This window comes from Taudactylus pleione, unplaced genomic scaffold (genome assembly GCF_031769625.1).
Source record: "Taudactylus pleione unplaced genomic scaffold, aTauple2 ptg000683l, whole genome shotgun sequence".
NCBI classification, from domain to species: domain Eukaryota; kingdom Metazoa; phylum Chordata; class Amphibia; order Anura; family Myobatrachidae; genus Taudactylus; species Taudactylus pleione.
In genome coordinates this window covers 968,361-993,503 of record NW_028285085.1, presented here as the reverse complement: position 1 = coordinate 993,503, position 25,143 = coordinate 968,361, and the positions used below count along the sequence as shown (strand labels likewise).

General features: G+C 47.0%; 1 protein-coding gene across 1 annotated transcript; it reads left to right on the top strand.

The window, feature by feature from the left end:
- Positions 1-1,479: 1,479 nt before the first annotated feature.
- On the top strand, positions 1,480-25,143 carry IL10RA (interleukin 10 receptor subunit alpha). Its single transcript, XM_088455993.1, has 7 exons — positions 1,480-1,561; positions 12,023-12,143; positions 15,156-15,325; positions 17,696-17,865; positions 18,270-18,417; positions 21,315-21,439; positions 22,973-25,143. Exons 1-7 carry the CDS (start codon positions 1,489-1,491, stop codon positions 23,708-23,710), a joined length of 1,545 nt encoding a protein of 514 aa, XP_088312119.1. The 5' UTR covers positions 1,480-1,488; the 3' UTR covers positions 23,711-25,143.

Below are 25,143 nucleotides of genomic sequence, written 5' to 3'. Positions count from 1 at the left end.
GGCCTTTTACTTATGGGACACAGGCGCACGCTTGGCACTACTTTGTTGATGCACGTGCGGCTACTGCGCACACAATTCACAAACACAAAAAAATATTTTTTTATTTTGTTTGGAGTGTACTTTGGGGGTTACAGCACCCTTTAACGGACAAGCCAGCCAGCCCTTTACTTATGACACAGGCGCACGCTTGGCACTACTTTGTTGATGCACGTGCGGCTACTGCGCACACAATTTACAAACAAAAAAATATATTTTTTTATTTTGTTTGGAGTGCCCTTTGGGGGTTACAGCACCCTTTAACGGACAAGCCAACCGGCCTTTTACTTATGGGACACAGGCGCACGCTTGGCACTACTTTGTTGATGCACGTGCGGCTTCTGCGCACACAATTTACAAACAAAAAAATATATTTTTTTATTTTGTTTGGAGTGCCCTTTGGGGTTACAGCACCCTTTAACGGACAAGCCAACCGGCCTTTTACTTATGGGACACAGGCGCACGCTTGGTGCTGCTCCTTTGTTGATGCATGTGCAGCCACAGTGCACACAATTCACAAACACAGAAAAAATAATTTTTTTTTAGCACTTGGGGGGAGCACCCCTGACGGACAGAGCACCCCCTGGACAACACTACAGCACCACTTTAGGACTGGGACACTGCACAGGACTTTGGAGTGGACACAGCCCCTATGGACAACTGACTGCACAACACAGTCCAGCCAGCCCCTATGGACTTTGAAGTAGTGGACACAGCCCATATGGACAACAGCAGCACAGCGCAGCACAGCACAACACTACACTACACTACACAGCCCAGCCAGCCCTAACTCCCACCCTCCCTCTTCACTGTCCACAGCCGAGTGAGAAAATGGCGCCGACGCGGGTACCTTATATAGGATCCAAAACCCGCGAGACCCGGAAGGCGGGATGATGACGTTTTGCCTCGATTTCAGATCTGAGTCAGGCGGGAAAAGTCGAGCCTGACTCGGATCGGCATCGGATCGGGGGGGCTCGGGGGGGTTCGGATTTCAGAAATCCGAACCCGCTCACCCCTAATATACAGTATATTGATCATTTATTTCTTTGCAATTTAAGGCTGGAAGGTAGTGCCCCTAGCACCTGGGTACTGCTGGCTTCCCCGTTATGGTAAGGGCAGGTATCAGGCTCCTATTAGTCAGGGCTGTTCTAAATCAGGCATAATTGTTTACCAAAGTTTTCAAACAACAGGACACTAACGTCATACTATTTATCTGACTTACAAGAGTAATGTATATGAAGGCTGTCTGTAAACTGACTTTCCTTAGCCAATGTGGTATATCAGTTTCTCTAGAGTCTGCAAAATATCCCTTGGTATTTCCATGCGTGGGATACTGTATGAAGACACCTCCTCCAAGGCGTGCAGAGTAATGAGGAAGTGTAAGTGGTAAGTACTGATAAGCATTGTCTGCTTTATTATCAGTACGTGACAGAGTCATGCTCCTTGGGTTCCATGGCTGCACTCTCCATACTTGGCTGTGCACTGTTTCTCAGTGTCCCCGTCTGCCCGTTGTCATCTTCCAAAGGTAACCAACCCAATTTCTGGTGCCTGAGCTTTCATTTACAGGGATTTGTTACAATCTGTCGGTATAATAATAGCTGTGTGTTTGTATAGGTGATTGTGTGTGTCATATCTTTATCACATATTGTTATCATGTGTTGTGTAGTGTAAGATTATTAAGCGCACACACACTGCACTGTCTAACAGTATGAGGGGGAGGCAGAATAGGCAGCTGAATATTTAGCTCTGTCAACTGTTATGCAAAAAAGGTCTAAGGTTAAAAATAAAAACAACGGCAGAAACTAGTTATTAGAAAAAAAAGAAAAAATAAATATGTGTATATACAGTACTATATATATATATCTATATATATATATATATATATATATATACTATGCTCATTAGTGAGAATCAATGAGTGTCTCTTATTTGAATAGTATGATTATAGCACAAGGATGGAAAAGCCCACACTGATGATGACGCAGGTCCTCTCACTTCCCTAGTACAGTATGGGAAAGAACATCGTAGAGGAACTTGCAGCCATTTAGCAATGATTCTATGCATGTTCCTGCCAAACCCACAATATACGCCTTATTTCATTCAATAATCTGCAGATTTCACAGTATATACTGTATTTAGTAAAATTGTTTTTTTTTCTTTGACGGGTCAAAGGATCTAGTGCATATACTATAAAAGCAAAGATGTATTTTTATCTCCTAAATGTAATTATTATCAACAGCCAGTCACTACCAGCACTCTGTATTTGTGTGGGCTTTGTAGTCATTTACCGTGGTACAGTAAATGTTATTTTGCTTAATATTGCAAGAAAAAGCAAATCTGTTTATACTAATGCCATGCATGACATACAGTATATCCTGTTCCACATACATACAGTATACACTATTTATTGTAAGGTCAAACCACTTCCTGATTTATAGACTCTACACAAGACATCCAGGCCAGGTGCATTCGTTCTGTAAATGAACAAACTGTAACTAGATGGTGACAAGGATATAGCACTGTACTACTGTATATGTTTGTTCAATGCAACTAGCAACATAAGAGAACCAATATGGTTGGGTTATGGGTTGCCGGTGCTCGGGATCCCAGCGGTCAAAATCCTGACCCTGGCATCCCGACAGGGTTAAGAGGTTACCATCACCTGTTGGTAGGTATATTAGCCCTTCTCCTACCCCTACCCCTAACCCTCCCTTCCCAGTGCCTAAACCTAACCTCCCCCTCCCCGCACCTTAAACCTAACCCTCCCCCCCTAGTGCCTAACTCTAACTCTCCCCCTAGTGCCTAACCCTAATACTCCCCCTAAACATGCTACTTACCTTCGGGATGCCAGCAGTAGGGAAGCCGACGTCGGAATTCTGACAGGTGTTGGGATGCCACTGGTATTCTCAGTGCTGGCATCCCCTTTACCAATGTATTGACCCTATCCCCCAATAATGTCTGTGTATATATTATTAGGAGCATGAACATCTGACAATCTTTGAGTCCGGAATAGTTATCTAGGGGCATATTTTTAAAAATATGTTTTCAGGAAAACCCCTAAACAGCTGTTTTTTGGTGTTACCCACAAATATTGATGAACCCCAGGATTTAAGATTTAGGGACCGCAGACGATATCTCCCATGGTCCTTCCATTTTTGACCGTAGTGCAGCCCCCATGGATTTTTATGGGGGCTGCGCCTGCTAGATTATTGGATTTACCAAGCTCCGGAATACAAAAATGGCATCAGCCCTTAGTAGTCTATGGACTGCTCTATCGCCGATTCTTTTCCTTCTGCTCCAAGCTCTTCGCAGACAAGCTCTTATCAGAACCTGTGTCCCGGCAAAGAGTATAATGTTAAATTTGAATAAAAATTTAAATTTTCACTATTCAATATAGTTGATATGTTCATATCCACACCACGTTTAAAATATGGGATACGATAAATCGGCCCCCTATTGTTACAGTATATAACACAATTCCGTTTTTCTTTATTTCAACTATCTGCAGGAAATACTGTGTGTCACTTACAATTTCATGCAAGGCCCTATACAGCTAATGTATTTTTGATAAAGCCATACACTTAGACAAGAATCATCCTCCGTGTGCACTCAGGGTCTGATTCAGAGCCGGACGCTATTTGCGCTCGCTTGTTCAGAAAAAGGGGGTGGCTATTTAAATTAACCGTTCGCTCTTTGCGGTCTGTTGACGCCTCTAGGTCTGAACGAGCGAACAAAACATGCGGTCGTAATTTGGAAAAATACGCCCCCCTGGCCGCTCGCCTCATACATCATGTCCGCTATTTATTAGATTAATCGAGTACATCGAACAGCGTCTGAACTGCTCGCTATTCTTGTGTTTGTTTTTCCCTACCGCAATCATGCGAGCAGTTCTGACTATAAAATAACCAAGTGACGTGGTCGATGACGCTGCTTTGTTAATTATGCACACCCTTAAAACGCCCGTTTTGACCTTTAGGCACGCCTGCGTTCTGAACTCCACTCTCCGTTTTCAAGCACCTTCCCCTGTTACCACCCACATACGCCTCATCCTGTCGCTCAAAATAGCAGGCATTCGCTATTTAGCGAGCACATGATTTTCGGCCGCACTGACTGGCTCGCGCATGCGTATTACAATCCGTACGCATGCGCAGATGTGCGAACATCGCTCGGAACGAACGAGCGGCCGCTTACGAGCGGCTCTGAATGAATCCCTCAATGTGCACTCATGATGTTTAAAGTTGACATAATCCAGATACAGTAAGTGCCTAATCATTTCTGCTATTTCAATGACAAATACACATACACAGAAAATTATATATTTTTGCTCTTCTGTGGAATCTGTCATTAAGAAAGAGTAAAGCCGGGTGCACACTGGAGCACTGTCGGTCCAATATGCAGTTTAGTAACAACGTAACGCCTACATTGCTCAGTGTGTGCCAGCGATTGCTCGCTTCCGCGGTCTCTAGCGATGGTCGCCAGGTTTCATGTGCTGCACACCAAACCTAGCGATATCGCTAGTGGCAAGGGTGTATCTACCCACCTCGATCGGCACTGCAAACACAGAGGCTACGCAGACCCATCACAGAGTGATTAACAGAAAATGCTGTTTGAGGATGGTGACGGGGGGTGGAAGGGTCGGCCGAACGCAGGCGTGCCAGTGCGTATGCACGCCGTTACAGGGGGCGTGCATAAATTACCCACGCAGCCTGAGGTCTCATATCGTGCATGCAAGTTAGCAATTTCTGAGTAAGGTGAGGGCTTGTCCAAGTGTGCGTGAGGCTGTGAATGTACTCGATTGTACCGATGGTTTCGCGGTCTTGCTAAACATTAAGTATGTGTGCTGAGTAAAGTGGGCGTCCCTGTGCTGCGATGGCACTGCGGTTGCAATGGATTAGCACTCTATCGCTGTTGAAATGTGTGCGTAATCGCAGCTGTGAACGCAATAGCGATCTGTAGTGAATCAGGCACAGAGGCCCCCTCCTCTCTTAAAACACCCCTGGCCAGCGGCCAGTGCATTGTTAATAAATGACGCAACAGTGATTGTTCTGTCATTCATTGAGGGCAATAGAAATCTTGGGACCCATTACACAGATATTTCTGCCCCCCCCCCCCGACCCTGACCCCTTGCCGATGCCAGCAGTGACAGCCGGGGCCATTCGGTAGCATGGCCCTCGCTAACTATATTGCCCACTGGACCTGCATGCAGGGCCAACGGTGGATGTCACTGACGATGCATGGAAACGCGCTTCGTCAGCAACATATATATATATATATATATATAAATATAAATATACATACATATATAGATACATATATAGAATATATCTATCTCTCTCTCTCTCTCTCTCTCTATATAATATATAGGTCTATATATATATATATATATATATATATATTATATATATATATATATATATATATACATATAGATTTATATATGCTTATATGTATAATTAAGGGGGCACACTGCGCTGTCAATCTAAATGAAATGAACACTGTCTGTCACTTACCCTAACATCCGCTTGGACAGACAGTGCACTGTGGAGGACGGTGCAGACGGTGATTAATTCCCGTTTGGTGGCTCCTACTGGACTCCCTGCTGAGCCCGCTCCTCAGTGGGTGGAGTATGTAGAAGGAAGCCAGGGAGATGGGCTGGCGCAGCTGCGCGGCGTCATGACATCATACCCATGATGCCGTGCACCTGCGCCGGCCCATCTCCCTGGCCAAGCATCCAACCTCAAGCGAGTGAGACAGGGCCGGCCAGCCGGGCAATGCCGCGGACACGCGGCAGAGAGGTGCTTTGTGCCCCTGAGCCCCCGGGGCCTCTCAGAACCTCAGGGCCCGGCACTGGTGTGCCACTAGTCCCCCCCTGTCGCCGGGCCTGCATTAATTAAAGTCGTCCAGTGAGTGCGGATGCACAATCACTGTTCACGTGCATTTGAACAAATTTCCATTGCTCCAGTGTGTACCCTGTATACTGTTACAAAACACTACCATGTTCTTTCAGTGCACAAAAAGTTTCTATTGCAACGTCCATGTATTTCAGCCATTACTTGTGTATTAGCCAATCATTCAAATTTACCGTGTAATCTCTGTGTAGTCACAGCTACTGTTACAATGCTTAAAACATTTTTTTAAATGATTTAAAAAAAACTAATTATATAGGGATGTGCTGAAAGCAAGCTTTTAGGGAGGAGTTCTCGGCGCAGGCTTTTAGGGAGGAGTTCTCGGCGCAGGCTTTTAGGGAGGAGTTCTCAGCGCAGGCTTTTAGGGAGAAGTTCTCAGCGCAGGCTTTTAGGGAGGAGTTCTCAGCGTAGGCTTTTAGGGAGAAGTTCTCAGCGCAGGCTTTTAGGGAGGAGTTCTCAGCGCAGGCTTTTAGGGAGAAGTTCTCAGCGCAGGCTTTTAGGGAGGAGTTCTCAGCGCAGGCTTTTAGGGAGGATTTCTCAGCGCAGGCTTTTAGGGAGGATTTCTCAGCGCAGGCTTTTAGGGAGGAGTTCTCAGCGCAGGCTTTTAGGGAGGAGTTCTCAGCGCAGGCTTTTAGGGAGGAGTTCTCAGCGCAGGCTTTTAGGGAGAAGTTCTCAGCGCAGGCTTTTAGGGAGGAGTTCTCGGCGCAGGCTTTTAGGGAGGAGTTCTCGGCGCAGGCTTTTAGGGAGGATTTCTCGGCGCAGGCTTTTAGGGAGGAGTTCTCGGCGCAGGCTTTTAGGGAGGAGTTCTCGGCGCAGGCTTTTAGGGAGGATTTCTCGGCGCAAGCTTTTAGGGAGGAGTTCTCGGCGCAGGCTTTTAGGGAGGAGTTCTCAGCGCAGGCTTTTAGGGAGGAGTTCTCAGCGCAGGCTTTTAGGGAGGAGTTCTCAGCGCAGGCTTTTAGGGAGGAGTTCTCAGCGCAAGCTTTTAGGGAGGAGTTCTCAGCGCAGGCTTTTAGGGAGGAGTTCTCGGCGCAGGCTTTTAGGGAGGAGTTCTCGGCGCAGGCTTTTAGGGAGGAGTTCTCGGCGCAGGCTTTTAGGGAGGAGTTCTCGGCGCAGGCTTTTAGGGAGGAGTTCTCGGCGCAGGCTTTTAGGGAGGATTTCTCGGCGCAGGCTTTTAGGGAGGAGTTCTCGGCGCAAGCTTTTAGGGAGGAGTTCTCGGCGCAGGCTTTTAGGGAGGAGTTCTCGGCGCAGGCTTTTAGGGAGGAGTTCTCGGCGCAGGCTTTTAGGGAGGAGTTCTCGGCGCAGGCTTTTAGGGAGGATTTCTCGGCGCAGGCTTTTAGGGAGGAGTTCTCGGCGCAGGCTTTTAGGGAGGAGTTCTCGGCGCAGGCTTTTAGGGAGGATTTCTCGGCGCAAGCTTTTAGGGAGGAGTTCTCGGCGCAGGCTTTTAGGGAGGAGTTCTCAGCGCAGGCTTTTAGGGAGGAGTTCTCAGCGCAGGCTTTTAGGGAGGAGTTCTCAGCGCAGGCTTTTAGGGAGGAGTTCTCAGCGCAAGCTTTTAGGGAGGAGTTCTCAGCGCAGGCTTTTAGGGAGGAGTTCTCGGCGCAGGCTTTTAGGGAGGAGTTCTCGGCGCAGGCTTTTAGGGAGGAGTTCTCGGCGCAGGCTTTTAGGGAGGAGTTCTCGGCGCAGGCTTTTAGGGAGGAGTTCTCGGCGCAGGCTTTTAGGGAGGATTTCTCGGCGCAGGCTTTTAGGGAGGAGTTCTCGGCGCAAGCTTTTAGGGAGGAGTTCTCGGCGCAGGCTTTTAGGGAGGAGTTCTCGGCGCAGGCTTTTAGGGAGGAGTTCTCGGCGCAGGCTTTTAGGGAGGAGTTCTCGGCGCAGGCTTTTAGGGAGGAGTTCTCGGCGCAGGCTTTTAGGGAGGAGTTCTCGGCGCAGGCTTTTAGGGAGGAGTTCTCGGCGCAGGCTTTTAGGGAGGAGTTCTCGGCGCAAGCTTTTAGGGAGGAGTTCTCGGCGCAGGCTTTTAGGGAGGAGTTCTCGGCGCAGGCTTTTAGGGAGGAGTTCTCGGCGCAGGCTTTTAGGGAGGATTTCTCGGCGCAGGCTTTTAGGGAGGATTTCTCAGCGCAGGCTTTTAGGGAGGAGTTCTCAGCGCAGGCTTTTAGGGAGGAGTTCTCAGCGCAGGCTTTTAGGGAGGAGTTCTCAGCGCAGGCTTTTAGGGAGGAGTTCTCAGCGCAGGCTTTTAGGGAGGAGTTCTCGGCGCAGGCTTTTAGGGAGGAGTTCTCGGCGCAGGCTTTTAGGGAGGATTTCTCGGCGCAGGCTTTTAGGGAGGAGTTCTCGGCGCAGGCTTTTAGGGAGGAGTTCTCGGCGCAGGCTTTTAGGGAGGAGTTCTCGGCGCAGGCTTTTAGGGAGGAGTTCTCGGCGCAAGCTTTTAGGGAGGAGTTCTCGGCGCAGGCTTTTAGGGAGGAGTTCTCGGCGCAGGCTTTTAGGGAGAAGTTCTCGGCGCAGGCTTTTAGGGAGGAGTTCTCGGCGCAGGCTTTTAGGGAGGAGTTCTCGGCGCAGGCTAGGGAGGAGTTCTCGGCGCAGGCTAGGGAGGAGTTCTCGGCGCAGGCTTTTAGGGAGGAGTTCTCGGCGCAGGCTTTTAGGGAGGAGTTCTCGGCGCAGGCTTTTAGGGAGGAGTTCTCGGCGCAGGCTTTTAGGGAGGAGTTCTCGGCGCAGGCTTTTAGGGAGGAGTTCTCGGCGCAGGCTTTTAGGGAGGAGTTCTCGGCGCAGGCTTTTAGGGAGGATTTCTCGGCGCAGGCTTTTAGGGAGGAGTTCTCGGCGCAAGCTTTTAGGGAGGAGTTCTCGGCGCAGGCTTTTAGGGAGGAGTTCTCGGCGCAGGCTTTTAGGGAGGAGTTCTCGGCGCAGGCTTTTAGGGAGGAGTTCTCGGCGCAGGCTTTTAGGGAGGAGTTCTCGGCGCAGGCTTTTAGGGAGGAGTTCTCGGCGCAGGCTTTTAGGGAGGAGTTCTCGGCGCAGGCTTTTAGGGAGGAGTTCTCGGCGCAGGCTTTTAGGGAGGAGTTCTCGGCGCAGGCTTTTAGGGAGGAGTTCTCGGCGCAAGCTTTTAGGGAGGAGTTCTCGGCGCAGGCTTTTAGGGAGGAGTTCTCGGCGCAGGCTTTTAGGGAGAAGTTCTCAGCGCAGGCTTTTAGGGAGGAGTTCTCGGCGCAGGCTTTTAGGGAGGAGTTCTCGGCGCAGGCTAGGGAGGAGTTCTCGGCGCAGGCTAGGGAGGAGTTCTCGGCGCAGGCTTTTAGGGAGGAGTTCTCGGCGCAGGCTTTTAGGGAGGAGTTCTCGGCGCAGGCTTTTAGGGAGGAGTTCTCGGCGCAGGCTTTTAGGGAGGATTTCTCGGCGCAGGCTTTTAGGGAGGAGTTCTCGGCGCAGGCTAGGGAGGAGTTCTCGACGCAGGCTTTTAGGGAGGAGTTCTCGGCGCAGGCTTTTAGGGAGGAGTTCTCGGCGCAAGCTTTTAGGGAGGAGTTCTCGGCGCAGGCTTTTAGGGAGGATTTCTCGGCGCAGGCTTTTAGGGAGGAGTTCTCGGCGCAGGCTTTTAGGGAGGAGTTCTCGGCGCAGGCTTTTAGGGAGGATTTCTCAGCGCAGGCTTTTAGGGAGGATTTCTCAGCGCAGGCTTTTAGGGAGGATTTCTCAGCGCAGGCTTTTAGGGAGGAGTTCTCAGCGCAAGCTTTTAGGGAGGAGTTCTCAGCGCAGGCTTTTAGGGAGGAGTTCTCAGCGCAGGCTTTTAGGGAGGAGTTCTCAGCGCAGGCTTTTAGGGAGGAGTTCTCAGCGCAGGCTTTTAGGGAGGAGTTCTCAGCGCAAGCTTTTAGGGAGGACTTCTCAGCGCAAGCTTTTAGGGAGGAGTTCTCAGCGCAGGCTTTTAGGGAGGAGTTCTCAGCGCAGGCTTTTAGGGAGGAGTTCTCAGCGCAGGCTTTTAGGGAGGAGTTCTCAGCGCAGGCTTTTAGGGAGGAGTTCTCAGCGCAGGCTTTTAGGGAGGAGTTCTCAGCGCAGGCTTTTAGGGAGGAGTTCTCAGCGCAGGCTTTTAGGGAGGAGTTCTCAGCGCAGGCTTTTAGGGTGGATTTCTCAGCGCAGGCTTTTAGGGAGGAGTTCTCAGCGCAGGCTTTTAGAGAGGAGTTCTCAGCGCAGGCTTTTAGGGAGGAGTTCTCTGCGCAGGCTTTTAGGGAGGAGTTCCTACTAGAATCTGGGTCAGGGTGGCAAGTGGTGCAGTTGCCCCTTGGCCCATTCCCTATTATTGTTAATAAGTGTAGTGGAGCTCCACTTTGTACGACAAACTGATCTAGAGGCCTACTTAGACTCCCTTCACAGCCCCGAAAAGGAATATTCCTAATTGCGGCCATACAATATAAAATTTCCAGGTTATTTATCAAATGTCTCTTTCAGATTGATTATCACTTTACAATTGGGTTCAGACCCAGCTTGCAGACAGGGTATGTGCAGGCTTTTGGCCACACATGTGCAAGTGTAGGCTACTGGAGACTGATCTAAAGATCCATCTATTGTAGGCTACACAATGGCTATTGTCATCTGAAGTTGGTGTTAACTATCGGGGGCTCAAACTCCCAAACACTCTCAGATAAATTGGAGAACACTGTAGTTCCTATTAAATGAAAAGTGGAAACTGCGGTATGCTGTATTACTTAGCTGAGTGCAGGAGATATATAGATAACCCAGGTTTGCATAGAACAGAGGGCATATAAACCTCTAGACAGGGATGGATGGGGTTAATAAAGTGAAAGGAGGGGTAATTTAGGATTGGCAGTTGTTAAAGTCACAGGGATAGGTTGTTCGTTGTTTAGGGGGAGTGGTTACTGGAAGTATGGGTAATGCTGTAAGAATATTCTGCCTCATTGATTCTCATGTGTGGCAGGAAAGACCGGCAATCTGTAAAGCGTCCATATTGCTGCAGTAGGAGCGGTGCACACCCTGTCAATGCACTGGTTAGGCTAATTTCACCCTACTGGGGTCAGCGGTGCCTCTCATCCGGGTGGGCCGAAATGGTGCATTGGCATGGGTGTTGGATACCGTCTCACTTGCTATAAAGAGTGGCCCTTGCAAGTATTTTTTATTGGCATGGGTATCTTGCTTAGAAAGGGAGAGTGGCCCTTGCAAGTATTTTATATCTCACTTACCATTAATTGGGATAGTTGGCCCTGGTAAGTTGTGGATATCTTTTGCCTAAGTCAAGTGGGTGCCGGCGGTTTGCCGTTCTTTCCTCTGCCACCATACTCATTACTGTAAATAAATAAAGCTGACCTATTATTTTTGAATGGCAATAACTTGTCTGTGTCTTTAATTTTGAGAAAATATGGTTTAAAAGAACTTATAGTTACATCCATCATCTGACAGTAGAGAGTTTATTGATATCTCATGTCGTCAGCCTTTAGTAAATTGCTGAAAACATTTGGAAATCGCAAGTTTCCACATTATGAAAGTTGCAGCTACATTGGACTCATCCATGAAAGAAGACCGATGTAGCTGCCACATATTCTTCAAGCTTTGAAAACTGATAGTCTTTGAAGCGGGAAGTGAAGCCATCTTCAAATAGTGTTAGTTTTCCAGGAGGCCCACCCCATCTTTTAGGCATTAGGTCCAGAGTGTGAAGAGGGATGCATTTGGATCCTTTCACTGACCTCTCTGTGTGAATACATGAACTTAGTTGACACATGCGCACTTACACTGACTATTAGGGATATATTTACTAAAGTGAGAGTTTTTAAAAGTGGAGATGTTGCCCATAGCAACTAATCAGATTCTAGATATTATCTTCTAGAGAAGGTGCTATTTAAATGTTAAGTGGAATCTGATTGGTTGCTATGGGCAACAACTCCGCTTCTAAAAACTTTGGAAAGGGAGCGCATCGTAACTGAACTCTAAATTACAATGTAAAAATAAAGCTACCCACCATTTGTGTGCTACATGTAAAAGCAGGCAGTATTTGCCGTCATATGAAAAAAACAACAAACATTTCTACCTTTAGCTGTATTTTGGTCCTAACTATAAATGATCTACATAATATACTGTATCAATTTAATATAACCATATTTTATTCCTTGCAGGTGACAGCCTCACAAGCCCCAAAAATATCTATTTTCAGTTGGGGTTTTTTAGCCACATTTTGAATTGGACACATGACAATTCCGGGGCTGACGACATCTTGTATGAAGTGGAGTATAAAAGGTGAGAGATCACATAGTTGTATAGAATTTACATATTCAATATGTCTACCAAGTCTTTTACTGTTGTATTGGTAAATATGCCCAGTCCTCCTCATTATGAAATAGTACTTACATTCTTAGGGGCCATGTAATAACTTTCACATACATTGCCTGGTAGCTATTATTATCTGTGTTCAATACTACTCACAGTGATTACTGATTCATTACCATAGCTATTTACCAAGAAACTTGTGCTGGGACTGTGACTCTTATAAAAACCTGTCCCGGTGAAGACTATGGGCCGTATTCAATTAGAAGCGAAAAGTCAGTTTCGGCGATACATTTTCACCTATGACGTCATTTTCTCCGGTTTCAACTTATCCCCGTATTCAATTGTAGCGTGGTTTCCCCGGCGAAAACGCAATGCAATGTAATAGGCGGAAAAGTTTCGCCTATGAATACCCGGCGGAAAAATGTACAAAATTGGGGTTTGGGGGTACAAGTAAAAAAAAAACGCCCAGCACCTATGGGACAGTGGCCCTGATTCAGAGCCGGACACTCTGACAGAGCGCTCGCTCTGAATCAGGGCCAGGCAATTTTTTTTTTGAACGGCCTCCTGGCCGCTCGCATAGCTGTGGGGTGACCACCCACAGCTATAGCGAGTGGCCATGATGATGGTCGCGATGGTCAAGACCATTGCGACCATCGGGCTTACGACGAGACCCTTGTGGTAGGGTCTCGTTGCCACAAGCCCTAGAGTGCGTTCAGCTCTAATAGAGCAGAAAGCGCTCCCACTGACATCACTTGTGATGTCAGTGGGGCCTGCCCCAGACGGTAGGCGTTCTCATGGGAACGCCTCCGTCTGGGCAGCCACGCCCCCGGCCTGCCCACCAAAGGGGGCGTGCTGTCACTCAACATCGACAGCACGCCCCCTTTGGTGCGAGACCCGGAGTGACGGTTTGCCCGTCGCTATCCGGGTCTCGCGCATGTGCATGACGGAGCCGGCTCCGTCGTGCGCATGTGCACTGGGCCAACATCGACCCGCTTGCGAGCGCTCAACGCTCGTGAGCGGGTCTGACTCAGGCCCAGTCTCCCTAAGGATAACTGCGTCAAAATTTTTTTTTAAAAAAGGACTTCTGGACACCCCAAAAAAGTACTCTCGTTTTGGGGGCGAAAAATCCAAAGTTGGGTCACAGAGTTAAAAACTAGTGAAATAGACTGCAGGGGGGTCCCCAAGTATGCCCCGGGTGTTGTTTTTTATTGCAAGTGGTTGCGGAAGGTGGATTTTTCATTTTGTTTAAAACTTCACATTAGCAACTTCACAATATGCTAGTACCCATTTTCATGTACCCCAAATTTGGGAGTAGTTATTTTCTCCAAAAAAACCTCCAAAATGCTATTCTTCACCACTTTTTAAAAGACACAAAATAGCAGCTATTGAGACCATTTAAAGTGGCCAAATATCCCCAGCAGGGCTATTCGGGGGTACCCACAGTAATCCCCAATGTCAGTGCATCTTTTCGGGGGTGTCAGGCTGTTTTCCCCAAAACTGACAGAACTTTTCACCGATTTCAGTTTCGCCGGGTCCCGTTTTCGCTGATTTGGAATTGAATACAGATAAGCAGGGACGAGCATGATAGTTTTTCGCACCCAAAACCAGCGATGACCGCGAAAAGTCCGGCAACTGACTTTTCGCTTCTAATTGAAAACGGCCCTATATATTAAAGTGGGTTAATGGTAGAAGTGACTACAGCTCTCATCGTTATAATGGCCAATGCTTGGCAACAGATGTTTTCCAGCTGTAGTCAGGCAGGAAAATCTTGCTAGAGTCCTCCTCTCTCTACTGGACTGATCTGCAGCACTCAGCCAATTGGTCCTGGCTGGTCTCACGGTTTACCCGCTCCTGTGATATTTTCAGCTTTGGTGTAGAGACCTGAGGGCCTGATTCAGAGCCTGACGCTATTTGCGGACGGTCGTTCCAAAAAAGGGGCCGGCTATTTAAATTGAGCGCTCGCTCTTTGCGGTTTGTTGACACTTCTATGTCTGAGCGAGCGAACGAAAAATGCGCTCGCTATTTTGTAAAGACGCCCCTTTGCCGTTCGCATCACACGTCATCTCTGGTATTTATTAGATTAATCGCGAACATCGAAAGGCTTCTGAACTGCTCGCAGTGCTTGTGGTAGGTTTTTTGACCGTTAGGCACGCCTGCGTTCGGATCTCCACTCCCCCATTTTCAAGCACCTTCCCCTGTTACCACCCACAAACGGTACATTCTGTCAAACAAATTAGCAGACCCTCGCTGTTTTGCGAGCGCACGATTTCCGACCGCAATGACTGGTTTGCACATGCGAACTGGTTGCGCAGTTGTGCGAACATCGCTCCGAGCGAACAAGCGGCCGCTTACGAGCGGCTCTGAATCAGGCCCTGAGTTCCTGTGATTTCCTTGTGGTGTTGACCTGGTTCCCTATATATAGTTTTGCTGTTTTCTATTATTCTGAACTAAGCTTTTCTTATGACGTGATTTACTTGCTGCCAGCCCTGACCCCGGATTGTTTAACATTAATCGATCTCCAGCCTTTGACCTGGGCATGCACTATTGGTTTTGTTGGTTTATCAGTCTGCATTAATACACCATCTGGATCCAGTCATTGATATATTGGTGTTTGTTTATATGCAGTCTTGTGTTCTATAATATCTGCAAGTACTCAGTGTGTGACCTCTGAGTACATAACTGTGCGATCAATCTGCAACTATATTCGCAGCCTTTGCTTATATTGGACTGGTTCACCTGATATCAAAAATAATCAGTTTAGTGTCCTGACTACTTATACTATAATAATACCTTAGTAGTGATGAACTTCTACTTCTTTGAGTATTGTCAATTACATTATTACCAAAGGTCCATGACCCAGCAGAGGGGAAAGTGCCTGAACTAGCACCCCTAGTGCCGGCTTCTGCGCACGCCTATGAGCACCACTTTAGTGCTAGAAAAAAATTAGTATTTCATTTCTTTTAACATTTTTACTTTTTACAGTTATGGTGCCAATTGGACCTCTGTGCCTCATTGCATTCCTAACCTCCAGTATTGTGACCTCACGGTGGAGACCTTGCCCCCGAGCCTTGGATATTTCGGGAGAGTCAGGAGTATTCTTGGAAACCAGACATCAAAGTGGTCTCGAACATCACGCTACACAATCACACATGGTAATTGGCCTTCTGTGCCGTAGTTGTAGTTCAGTAATGGGGGGGGTCTTCATGCTTCGTACATGGATATGAGTGACATATTCCTGTTAGAATTGATTCTTATTCCCTACATTTCTCTCTAATGCATTCCCAAAGCACCTCCTTTGTCCAGGAATCTGCAGAGCACCTTTCTATTACCGTGGTAATCCTGACTGATAGCCTTTTCCTTTAGCTTACAAATAACCCTAACCCTCAATGCTTCTTTACATGCACAAGTGCACTTACACACCCACTACTGCTTTTCAAGGTGACTGCCAACATCCTTGGAATTGCCCTCCGAAAACCAATCTGCACCTTTTGTAGGGATTTGGATACACTTGAATGGTGCAACGACACCTTAAAATCCAACTTACTATTAGTTTAGTGCCACCCACCATAAAATTGTTCTGTTTTTATCCTAAGACACTACTAGGTTTAGCTTAAAGCAACAGTCACATTGCTTGTTTCTTCAGACTTCTAATTCTGATTGATAACTTCCACAATTTTATATAACTACCCTGGCAACCACAGTCACATGGCACATGATGTTGTGAGCAGACAGTCTTGGGAATGTCCCTCTCAGCTCTTTCTTCACTCTGACGTTATCCTCCCTTCTTTTGCCTTCACATGACACGCTGACAGTCTGAGAGCCTGCATCTGTGTAGCAGACAGGTTGTGTCTGTGTCTGACAGCCGGACATTTGGGGGGAATTCAATTAGCCAAAGGATATGCCCCGGGGCCAATTGACCACACCACGTGGGGAAATGCTGTTCAATTAGTCTTTACCTTGTGCTGTAAACCAGGGGTTACTGCACGCTAACCCACTGATTCCATGTAAAGTGTGGAATCAATGAGTATTCCTTGCGCGTTAAACCCCAGAGAGTGCCTTTTCTTGTGGAGTTTACCTTGCAGCTCCTGTGAGGGATAGTCCATCTCTGTGTATTAACGTGCAAGGTAAACCCCTGTTTTTGAATTGACCAGAGCAAGTAATTAGCCGTGGGGGCTGGATCCACCCCAATGTGTTTTATGTCTGTTCTGTGTTCTGTGACATCCTACCCCTCCTCCTTTCTCCAACCCCCCTGCCATCACATGATGAGGGCTGTCGTCCTGTAGCAGCGAACCATCCAGTGAGACATTGAAAAGAAGATAATGATCTGTAGGAGAACTAAGGGCCTGATTTACTATGGATCGCAATTCTGCTTATACCGCAGTTGCTAATATCAGCGGTGCGATTTAAGTTTTTGCATTCACACTGTGATCGCAAGCAGACATAAGTACGCCCACTTCCCCTTACTCACATCCGTATACTAGGGCAACATAGCAAAACAATCGGTAACATCGAGTAACATCGGACCCATATGCACACTTGCACAAGCCCTAACCTTAATCAGGAATTGCACGCTATCAGTGCTATGGCTGCTTATGGCCACGCAGTGGATAATTTATGCACTCCCCTGCAAAGGAGATGTAATGCACACTGGCACGCCTGCGTCCCCCCTGTTACCACCCCCAAAGGGCACTTCCTGTTAATCACTCTGCCATGGGTCAGCATATCCTCTGCTATCGCAGTCCCGATTGCAATGGCTAGTTTGCGCACATGCACTGCGATGAATACGAATGCGCAGTACGCAACAATCGGCCGCCTGCATGTGTATAAGCAACTGCATTCCTTGCTGAATCAGGGCCTAAGAACAATGACTGTCTGATGCATTCTTAAAAGCTATTTAACTTCCTATTTAAAATGAAAAATTATATGTTGGATGCTTAAAAGTATAGAACAAGAGCCAAGCTCTACCCCAGCCATGTACAAATGGCTGCAATTTCACAAACGTACGCGTGTGACCTCACAAACGACCATGGGGCATATGTATCAAAGCTTGATGTGAGATAAAATTGTGAGATATATATCACCAACCAATCAGCTTCTAACTTACATTTTGCAGGCTGTGTTTAAGAATGATAGTTTGGAGCTGATTGGTTGGTGATATATATTTCACAATTTTATCTCACATCAAGCTTTGATACATATGCCCCCATACATACATACATACATACATACATATTTTGTTGATTTTTTATTCTAGCCATACTCCCCAACTTCTGAACTTCATCTATCACGTAGACAAATCAGGCTACCGGTTATCAGAAACCTCTTGCCATGGAGGGGCCTCTTATTACCGTATTGCTGCTGCCCCTAGGGTGTACGAGGAGCTTTACCGATTGCCATGTAGCCAAAGGGATCCAGTCCCACCATCGCTGCCTGCAAAGAAAAACCGGCCTCTTTCCATTATCTTATTAATGGCTTGTATATAACTTGCACAATACACACTAATACATATGTTTCTCACACAGTTATTCTACCCCCACCGTTTGTATCGCTGGAGGTGGATGGCCCCTCTTTACTTGTTCAACTAAGTCTGCCCAAAATCGAGGGGAAGAACATCACTCGGCGTTACGAAGATATTTTTTCATATAACCGTGTGTACACTATATACATTCGACGAACTGAAGATAACCACACGGTAAGCTGGCGCAGCTCTATGTGTTTCATGTATGTTATACCTAGGGTTCTAAGGCAGCGCCATACCCAAGTTCACGGTTTCCACACTGCAATCATTTTAGATTAAGATCTGGTTTAAAGTGCGTTAGCTATAGTTATGTTATAATGGCTGTTGTTCTTTGTGTCAGGAAGTATGGTGTGCATAGGAGAAAGTGCCCCCACTTCTCCAAGATCAATCCATTATCGTAGTGTGGAATTGTACCGGCCTAGGCTAATTAGATCATTAATTAATAATTATATTGTTCCTAAACAATAATAGTTCCATTGCATTAAAGCATCGTTGAACACACTGGAATGCTTCTACTACATGTGCATTGTTCTCACATTTGTGTTTGATGTCCAGTTCTTATCTCTGGTTCTTTCCAGTTCATGCAAGTGAAGGATGCTGAAAGTTTCCATGTAAATGGCCTGGCTGCTGGGAGAGAGTACTGTGTGCGCGTTCAGCCCTCAATCTCTTCACGAGGCAACGTTGGAGAAGCCTCTCCAGAGATCTGTACTTACCTCCCAGAACAAGGTGAGATGGTGGCAGGGACAAATAGGTTATAAACCACATATTAAACATATTATCATACCTCCCAACATGACCCTCTCCAGGAGGGACACTATGCTCTGGTCCTGGACTTACCTGGTGAGAGGTGGGGCTGCAGCACAGTTCAAAATTAAAATAGGGGAACCACACCAACTGTCATTTCACACAATGCCAAACATCACTGGCTGGGACTCACTGGCAGTTGGTGTGACTCCCCTATTTGAATTTTGGACTGTACTGTAGCCCCGCCCCTGGAGCCTCCACCAATCACAAATTACCAGGGAAGTCCAGGACCAGAGCATTGTGTCCCTCCTGAAGAGGGTCATGTTGGGAGGTATGTATTATATTTTTATTGGTTCAGTGGATACCATTGGTGGCATAGCTTTGGTGGCACAGTGTCCAGCATTGCTGCTGCACAGCCCTGGAGTTATAGGCTTGATTCCAACTAGAGCCGTGTGTGTCAGATGTCTATGGGTGTGCGAATGGTGCGATTGCACAGAGAGTAGGGCTCTGTGGGCAGCACCATTGCTGCCCCATGGCCTCTGCATCTGGCTACCAGGGTGTCTGGAACTCACCATGCAGCTGGTATCGCTGCTGCAGTGCTGCCCGGACTGTCCTTTGGCTGTTCCCGGCAGGTACCCTACATTCTGTACAGCCACTCCGCACAGGGCTGTACTTCCCAAAGCTAGTGACCCCGCCCCGTCAGCGTGACATCATGCATCTAGGACGCGGGGCCGCATGGGGGGGGGGAGGGAAAGCACTAAATGACCATAGTTGTCCAGACTGGCTGCATAAGTGATCCTGGGTCTCAGCACTAAGGCCTAGCAGCTGATTCAGAAACTACTAAGGAATGAGTAAATGTGATGTGTCCTGGTTTCAGGCTATCACATCACCACAGACCGATCACAACATTCTGAGATGACTTTTATGATCATCATGGTTCACAGTAGAAGGTGCATTACTTGGATAATAAACCAGTGCAATATTTGTGATGAAGAAAGGAAAACATTTTCTTATTATTCAAATTTCCATAGTATACAATTCTATTTTGTTATACACAGTTTTTATTTAATGTGTTTTATTTGCAGTTTTATCATTTTATTTGAGACTTGAAAGCTGACAGACTTCTACGTCTTGTGAGAGGATTTTGTTGGAAGGGGGCGGAGGTTATGGCAGGTCTAGGCCCGGGCTTATTGTGTGCTGAGGGAAATGTGATGGGAGGAGACAGGAAAGCTGACAGACTGCTACGTCTTGTGAGAGGATTTTGTTGGAAGGGGGCGGAGGTTATGGCAGGTCTAGGCCCGGGCTTATTGTGTGCTGAGGGAAATGTGATGGGAGGAGACAGGAAAGCTGACAGACTGCTACGTCTTGTGAGAGGATTTTGTTGGAAGGGGGCGGAGGTTATGGCAGGTCTAGGCCCGGGCTTATTGTGTGCTGAGGGAAATGTGATGGGAGGAGACAGGAAAGCTGACAGACTGCTATGTCTTGTGAGAGGATTTTGTTGGAAGGGGGCGGAGGTTATGGCAGGTCTAGGCCCGGGCTTATTGTGTGCTGAGGGAAATATGATGGGAGGAGACAGGAAAGCTGACAGACTTCTACGTCTTGTGAGAGGATTTTGTTGGAAGGGGGCGGAGGTTATGGCAGGTCTAGGCCCGGGCTTATTGTGTGCTGAGGGAAATGTGATGGGAGGAGACAGGAAAGCTGACAGACTTCTACGTCTTGTGAGAGGATTTTGTTGGAAGGGGGCGGAGGTTATGGCAGGTCTAGGCCCGGGCTTATTGTGTGCTGAGGGAAATGTGATGGGAGGAGACAGGAAAGCTGACAGACTGCTACGTCTTGTGAGAGGATTTTGTTGGAAGGGGGCGGAGGTTATGGCAGGTCTAGGCCCGGGCTTATTGTGTGCTGAGGGAAATATGATGGGAGGAGACAGGAAAGCTGACAGACTTCTACGTCTTGTGAGAGGATTTTGTTGGAAGGGGGCGGAGGTTATGGCAGGTCTAGGCCCGGGCTTATTGTGTGCTGAGGGAAATGTGATGGGAGGAGACAGGAAAGCTGACAGACTTCTACGTCTTGTGAGAGGATTTTGTTGGAAGGGGGCGGAGGTTATGGCAGGTCTAGGCCCGGGCTTATTGTGTGCTGAGGGAAATGTGATGGGAGGAGACAGGAAAGCTGACAGACTGCTACGTCTTGTGAGAGGATTTTGTTGGAAGGGGGCGGAGGTTATGGCAGGTCTAGGCCCGGGCTTATTGTGTGCTGAGGGAAATGTGATGGGAGGAGACAGGAAAGCTGACAGACTGCTATGTCTTGTGAGAGGATTTTGTTGGAAGGGGGCGGAGGTTATGGCAGGTCTAGGCCCGGGCTTATTGTGTGCTGAGGGAAATATGATGGGAGGAGACAGGAAAGCTGACAGACTGCTATGTCTTGTGAGAGGATTTTGTTGGAAGGGGGCGGAGGTTATGGCAGGTCTAGGCCCGGGCTTATTGTGTGCTGAGGGAAATATGATGGGAGGAGACAGGAAAGCTGACAGACTTCTACGTCTTGTGAGAGGATTTTGTTGGAAGGGGGCGGAGGTTATGGCAGGTCTAGGCCCGGGCTTATTGTGTGCTGAGGGAAATGTGATGGGAGGAGACAGGAAAGCTGACAGACTGCTATGTCTTGTGAGAGGATTTTGTTGGAAGGGGGCGGAGGTTATGGCAGGTCTAGGCCCGGGCTTATTGTGTGCTGAGGGAAATATGATGGAAGGAGACAGGAATAAAGCAGATGAGCTATAGGCATTATTCAATAGCTATTTATATACAATTACTAGCAAAACTCATGTATTCGGTGCTTATGCCTTACCCCGTGCCATAAAGTGACTTACGTTTCTGCCTTTGTCTTCACAGAAGTGTCCAGCAGTACATTGTGGGTATTGGCATCCTGTATTCTGACTTTTGTGGTGCTGCTGATCTTTGTCAACTTCTTCATTTGTCTATATGTGCGAAAAGGTGGGAAGACCCCCAAAACACTGGTGAGTTATCCAAACTAACACACTTTTCAGTAAGACAGCGATAAAAACTCACCAGGTTACTTGTCAATAGGTTTAGCGGTTGCAGTTTCCTAAAGAAATAGAGTTGTACTTTTTTTGACCATATTTAAGGTCCATGACATGTCGTCATGTGTGGTGGCCCCTAACAATTTGAGATTAGTTACTCTCTCTACCTGTAAATGTTTTAGGGTAAGGGCTGTAAATTTGGCCTCGCACTGTTTACTATGTTTGTTTTACGTAACTGAAATCAAATCCCTTCTAAACAGATGTGTTCCCCGAAAGTCTCTAATTGTCCTGCACTGATCTCTTATATACTGCCTGGGTCTTTCACTAAATTCTCCTTGTACAACGCTGCCCTACCCTTGTGGTGCCTTATAAATAAAAGATAATAATAATAAAGGGCCCCGTAAAGTACCCAGGGGAGGGTTATTAAACTCTGGCCAGCACTCCATTTTCTTCAATACATGAACATTACATTATGGCAAGTGACTTGCGGCCTGATTCAGAGGTGCACTTAGTATTGATGTCGCACGCTAGCAGTCGATGTTTTATTTCTGCGTATGCTTCCCAAAGACGCGGACGTGTCACCTACAGCAACTGCATCTTAAGATTCAGGAGCACAGTTATTGGACGCTTTGTTCAGACTGAGAAATTGCACCTGCCATAGGGCTAGTGCAAGCTTCGAGGGTGCGTCCAGGGCCGTAACTAGCTACAGGCAACCAGTGACACCATACAGAGTGCCAGGGGCGTCTTTAGAGAGGAGAGGGCCCATGTGCACCCCCCGTCATGGGCCCCCTCCTCTCTCCCCGGCGGCCAGCAGCCGACTGACGTGGCTGGCCGGCCACCACAGAATCAGTAGACTCTGGGTACTAGAGTGTGCCCAGAGTCTACTGTGCACGCGCAGGTTGCTGGGAAAATGGCGCAGCCACCTTTTTCCAAGCAATTTCCTCACAGCGCATGCACAAACGCCGGAAAAATTGTAGCGGCGTTTTGAGCAGCGCTGAGGAACCCGATGCGGAACCTCGGAGAGGTAAGCATTATATAATATGGGAGCAGGGTGTGCGGTTCGGGCCCCCCCATGACCCGGGGGCCCGTGTGCACCGCACACCCTGCACCCATTATAGATACGCCCCTGCAGAGCTCTGTAGGCTGCACCATCGCTCACCTAGTATCCCTGTATCTGGGTAGCAGGGTGACTGGAATGGCACCCTGTTGCCAGAATCGCAGCTGCAGTGCCACCCGGTGCATCCAGAGGATCCAGTGGTCATCTCAGTAGGAAGATAATGCGTCGTAGCATTATCATAAAGACACAGTTGGGGCAAAACACGTGGCTGCAACTGAGTGTACCCTCTGAATCAGGCCCTTTGTGATCCTCAGCACTCCATTCTAACACCCTATAAAACATGACAGCAATATATGTAAAAAAAAATAACTTTTGTGCATAACATAAAAAATACTTTATATTTCACTTTTAAATGAATGATATATTTTTTATATATATTTATTTTTTTCCAGAAGTCTCTCTTTAAGCGCAGTTGGTCATGGATGGATAAACCTTCTTCACCAGTTATTGAGACTGCTCTGTGCTGGGAAAATGGCCTGATTGATCACCTGATGGCGGACCCCAGAAACGCGCTGATGCGTAGCAGTGCAGATAGCGGGTTCGGAAGCCATATCTTTGACAACAGCCTGTCACAGCCCCCTCCAGTGTCTTTGGGCACCGCTGTACATGAGAATGGCATAAGTGTGCCAAGGGCAGATTCTAACTTTAAAGAGTTTTCCATACAAGTCGAGATCCCTGATGAACACCACCCGGAGGAGGACAGTGGTATCAGCCTGTCCACAGGCTCTCCAAGCCTCAAGCGCACCAGCAGCTGTAGTGATACCCCCTATAGAGAGAACATACAAAGTTGTGGGGAAATAGTGGCAAATGTAAGTCTGGGATATCAGAGGCAACCGGGACCTGAGATGAAACTGAATAGCTTTGAAAATCTGGAATTGGAGAACACATGGCAATCACAAATTCAGGACTACCTTTCTCAATGTCCACAGAATCGGCATAAGGACCATATTGAAATTCACCACCAAGAGGAGGGTGAAGTATTCCCAGTACCGTGGGCTCAAATGCCAGAGGTCTTTCAGTCTTCTGTCCCACTAACAGTGGCTTTCAGTCCTTTCAGCCGGGTGCTGTGGGATTTAGGAGTCAGCTCTCCCTCTCTTGGAGACGTAGAACTCATGGACACCAGATCCTAAACTTTTCCTCTCTGAACATGAATGACCAAACTTCTCAACTTGTAAGACCCTGTTGCCATCAGTATATCCTGGCGGGTTAGGTAGTGGCCTCTATCCTACATGGACAAGGAGCATTGGTGCAAAAGAATCTCATTATATGTTTTCAATTTTGTATTATAGCTACATGTAGAGCTGGGACAGAATTTGCTGGCTATTTTACACACATAATCAGACCTTCAATACAAACTATGCACCTTAACTATTGAAGGTATTCCCAAAGGTACACGGAACAGTGACATATGTTTTGTATTATATCTTGATTTACTAATTTTTCAGATTACTCTCCAGTCCGGATGAGGGTACAATTGTATAAATTTGCATTTCATTTTTGCCAGATGTTTATATATCATTAACATCTCCTTTCTGAGACGGACACTTTTGACTGACAAATGATTGACAGTTTTACTTTCCAAAATATCTAATAACTCATTTGAAAAGTAACATAGAATGAAATGAGACTTTGTTCATAATTGCACTTTTTGTGTTTGTGACCTTTTTGCACTATGTTCTTGCACAAATCACTACCATTTTGCATGCATTTGTACTGTGCATGAGGAACATTGTGATGGAGAAGCTTTTGTTGCAAAAATTTTGCCATAGATGACAATGAGCAAACAAATTCTGCACAACGAATCCACTTGCACCGTGTTCACCAGTCACACTACTGCAAAAATGGCTCCATCTGTGATTGTGCTCTTTTTGTAAATAGAAATCAATACTTATGTTGGGGTCCTGGGTGCATGAGTAGTTTATAAATCTTCAATTCACTGTGAAGTTTACATTTGCACAATTAGTTATACACTAGTATATATTTATATTTATTTGTACATATTGTTGTAAAAGTGCGTACACATGATACAATTAAAATGGACGATATGAATGATAACGATATCGATCATATCGTTATCGTTCATATCGTGCATTTTCGGTGCCCAACGACCTGGGATTTGTGGGCACGTATGGACGATAACGATATCGTCCATCGACAGTGCATGCAGGCCAACCTGGTCGATATTGACCAGGTTACTATAGGGACCCGTGATCGTTGACGGGTTCGTGGTATGCTGGATGATCGATATTGATCATCCAGCACACCCGGGAGATCGTTCAATTATATCGTTATCGTTGTCGATCGTCCCATGTGTATGCACCATAAGTGGTACCTTTATGAATTACTAATGAGTTTTCTTTTTGTTGTCTATAGATGTCATCTGCTTTTATAAATATCATTGTATCAACCATTACAAAGACAGTATTATTTGTTATTGCAAAATGATGTGACAAAACCATTATTTGTAATAACAATTGAAATTGTGTTGCATACTCTAAAGATTCTAAACAGTGTTAACATGTAAATGACTCCCCTGACTATGCTCATGTGATGAGCAGAATAA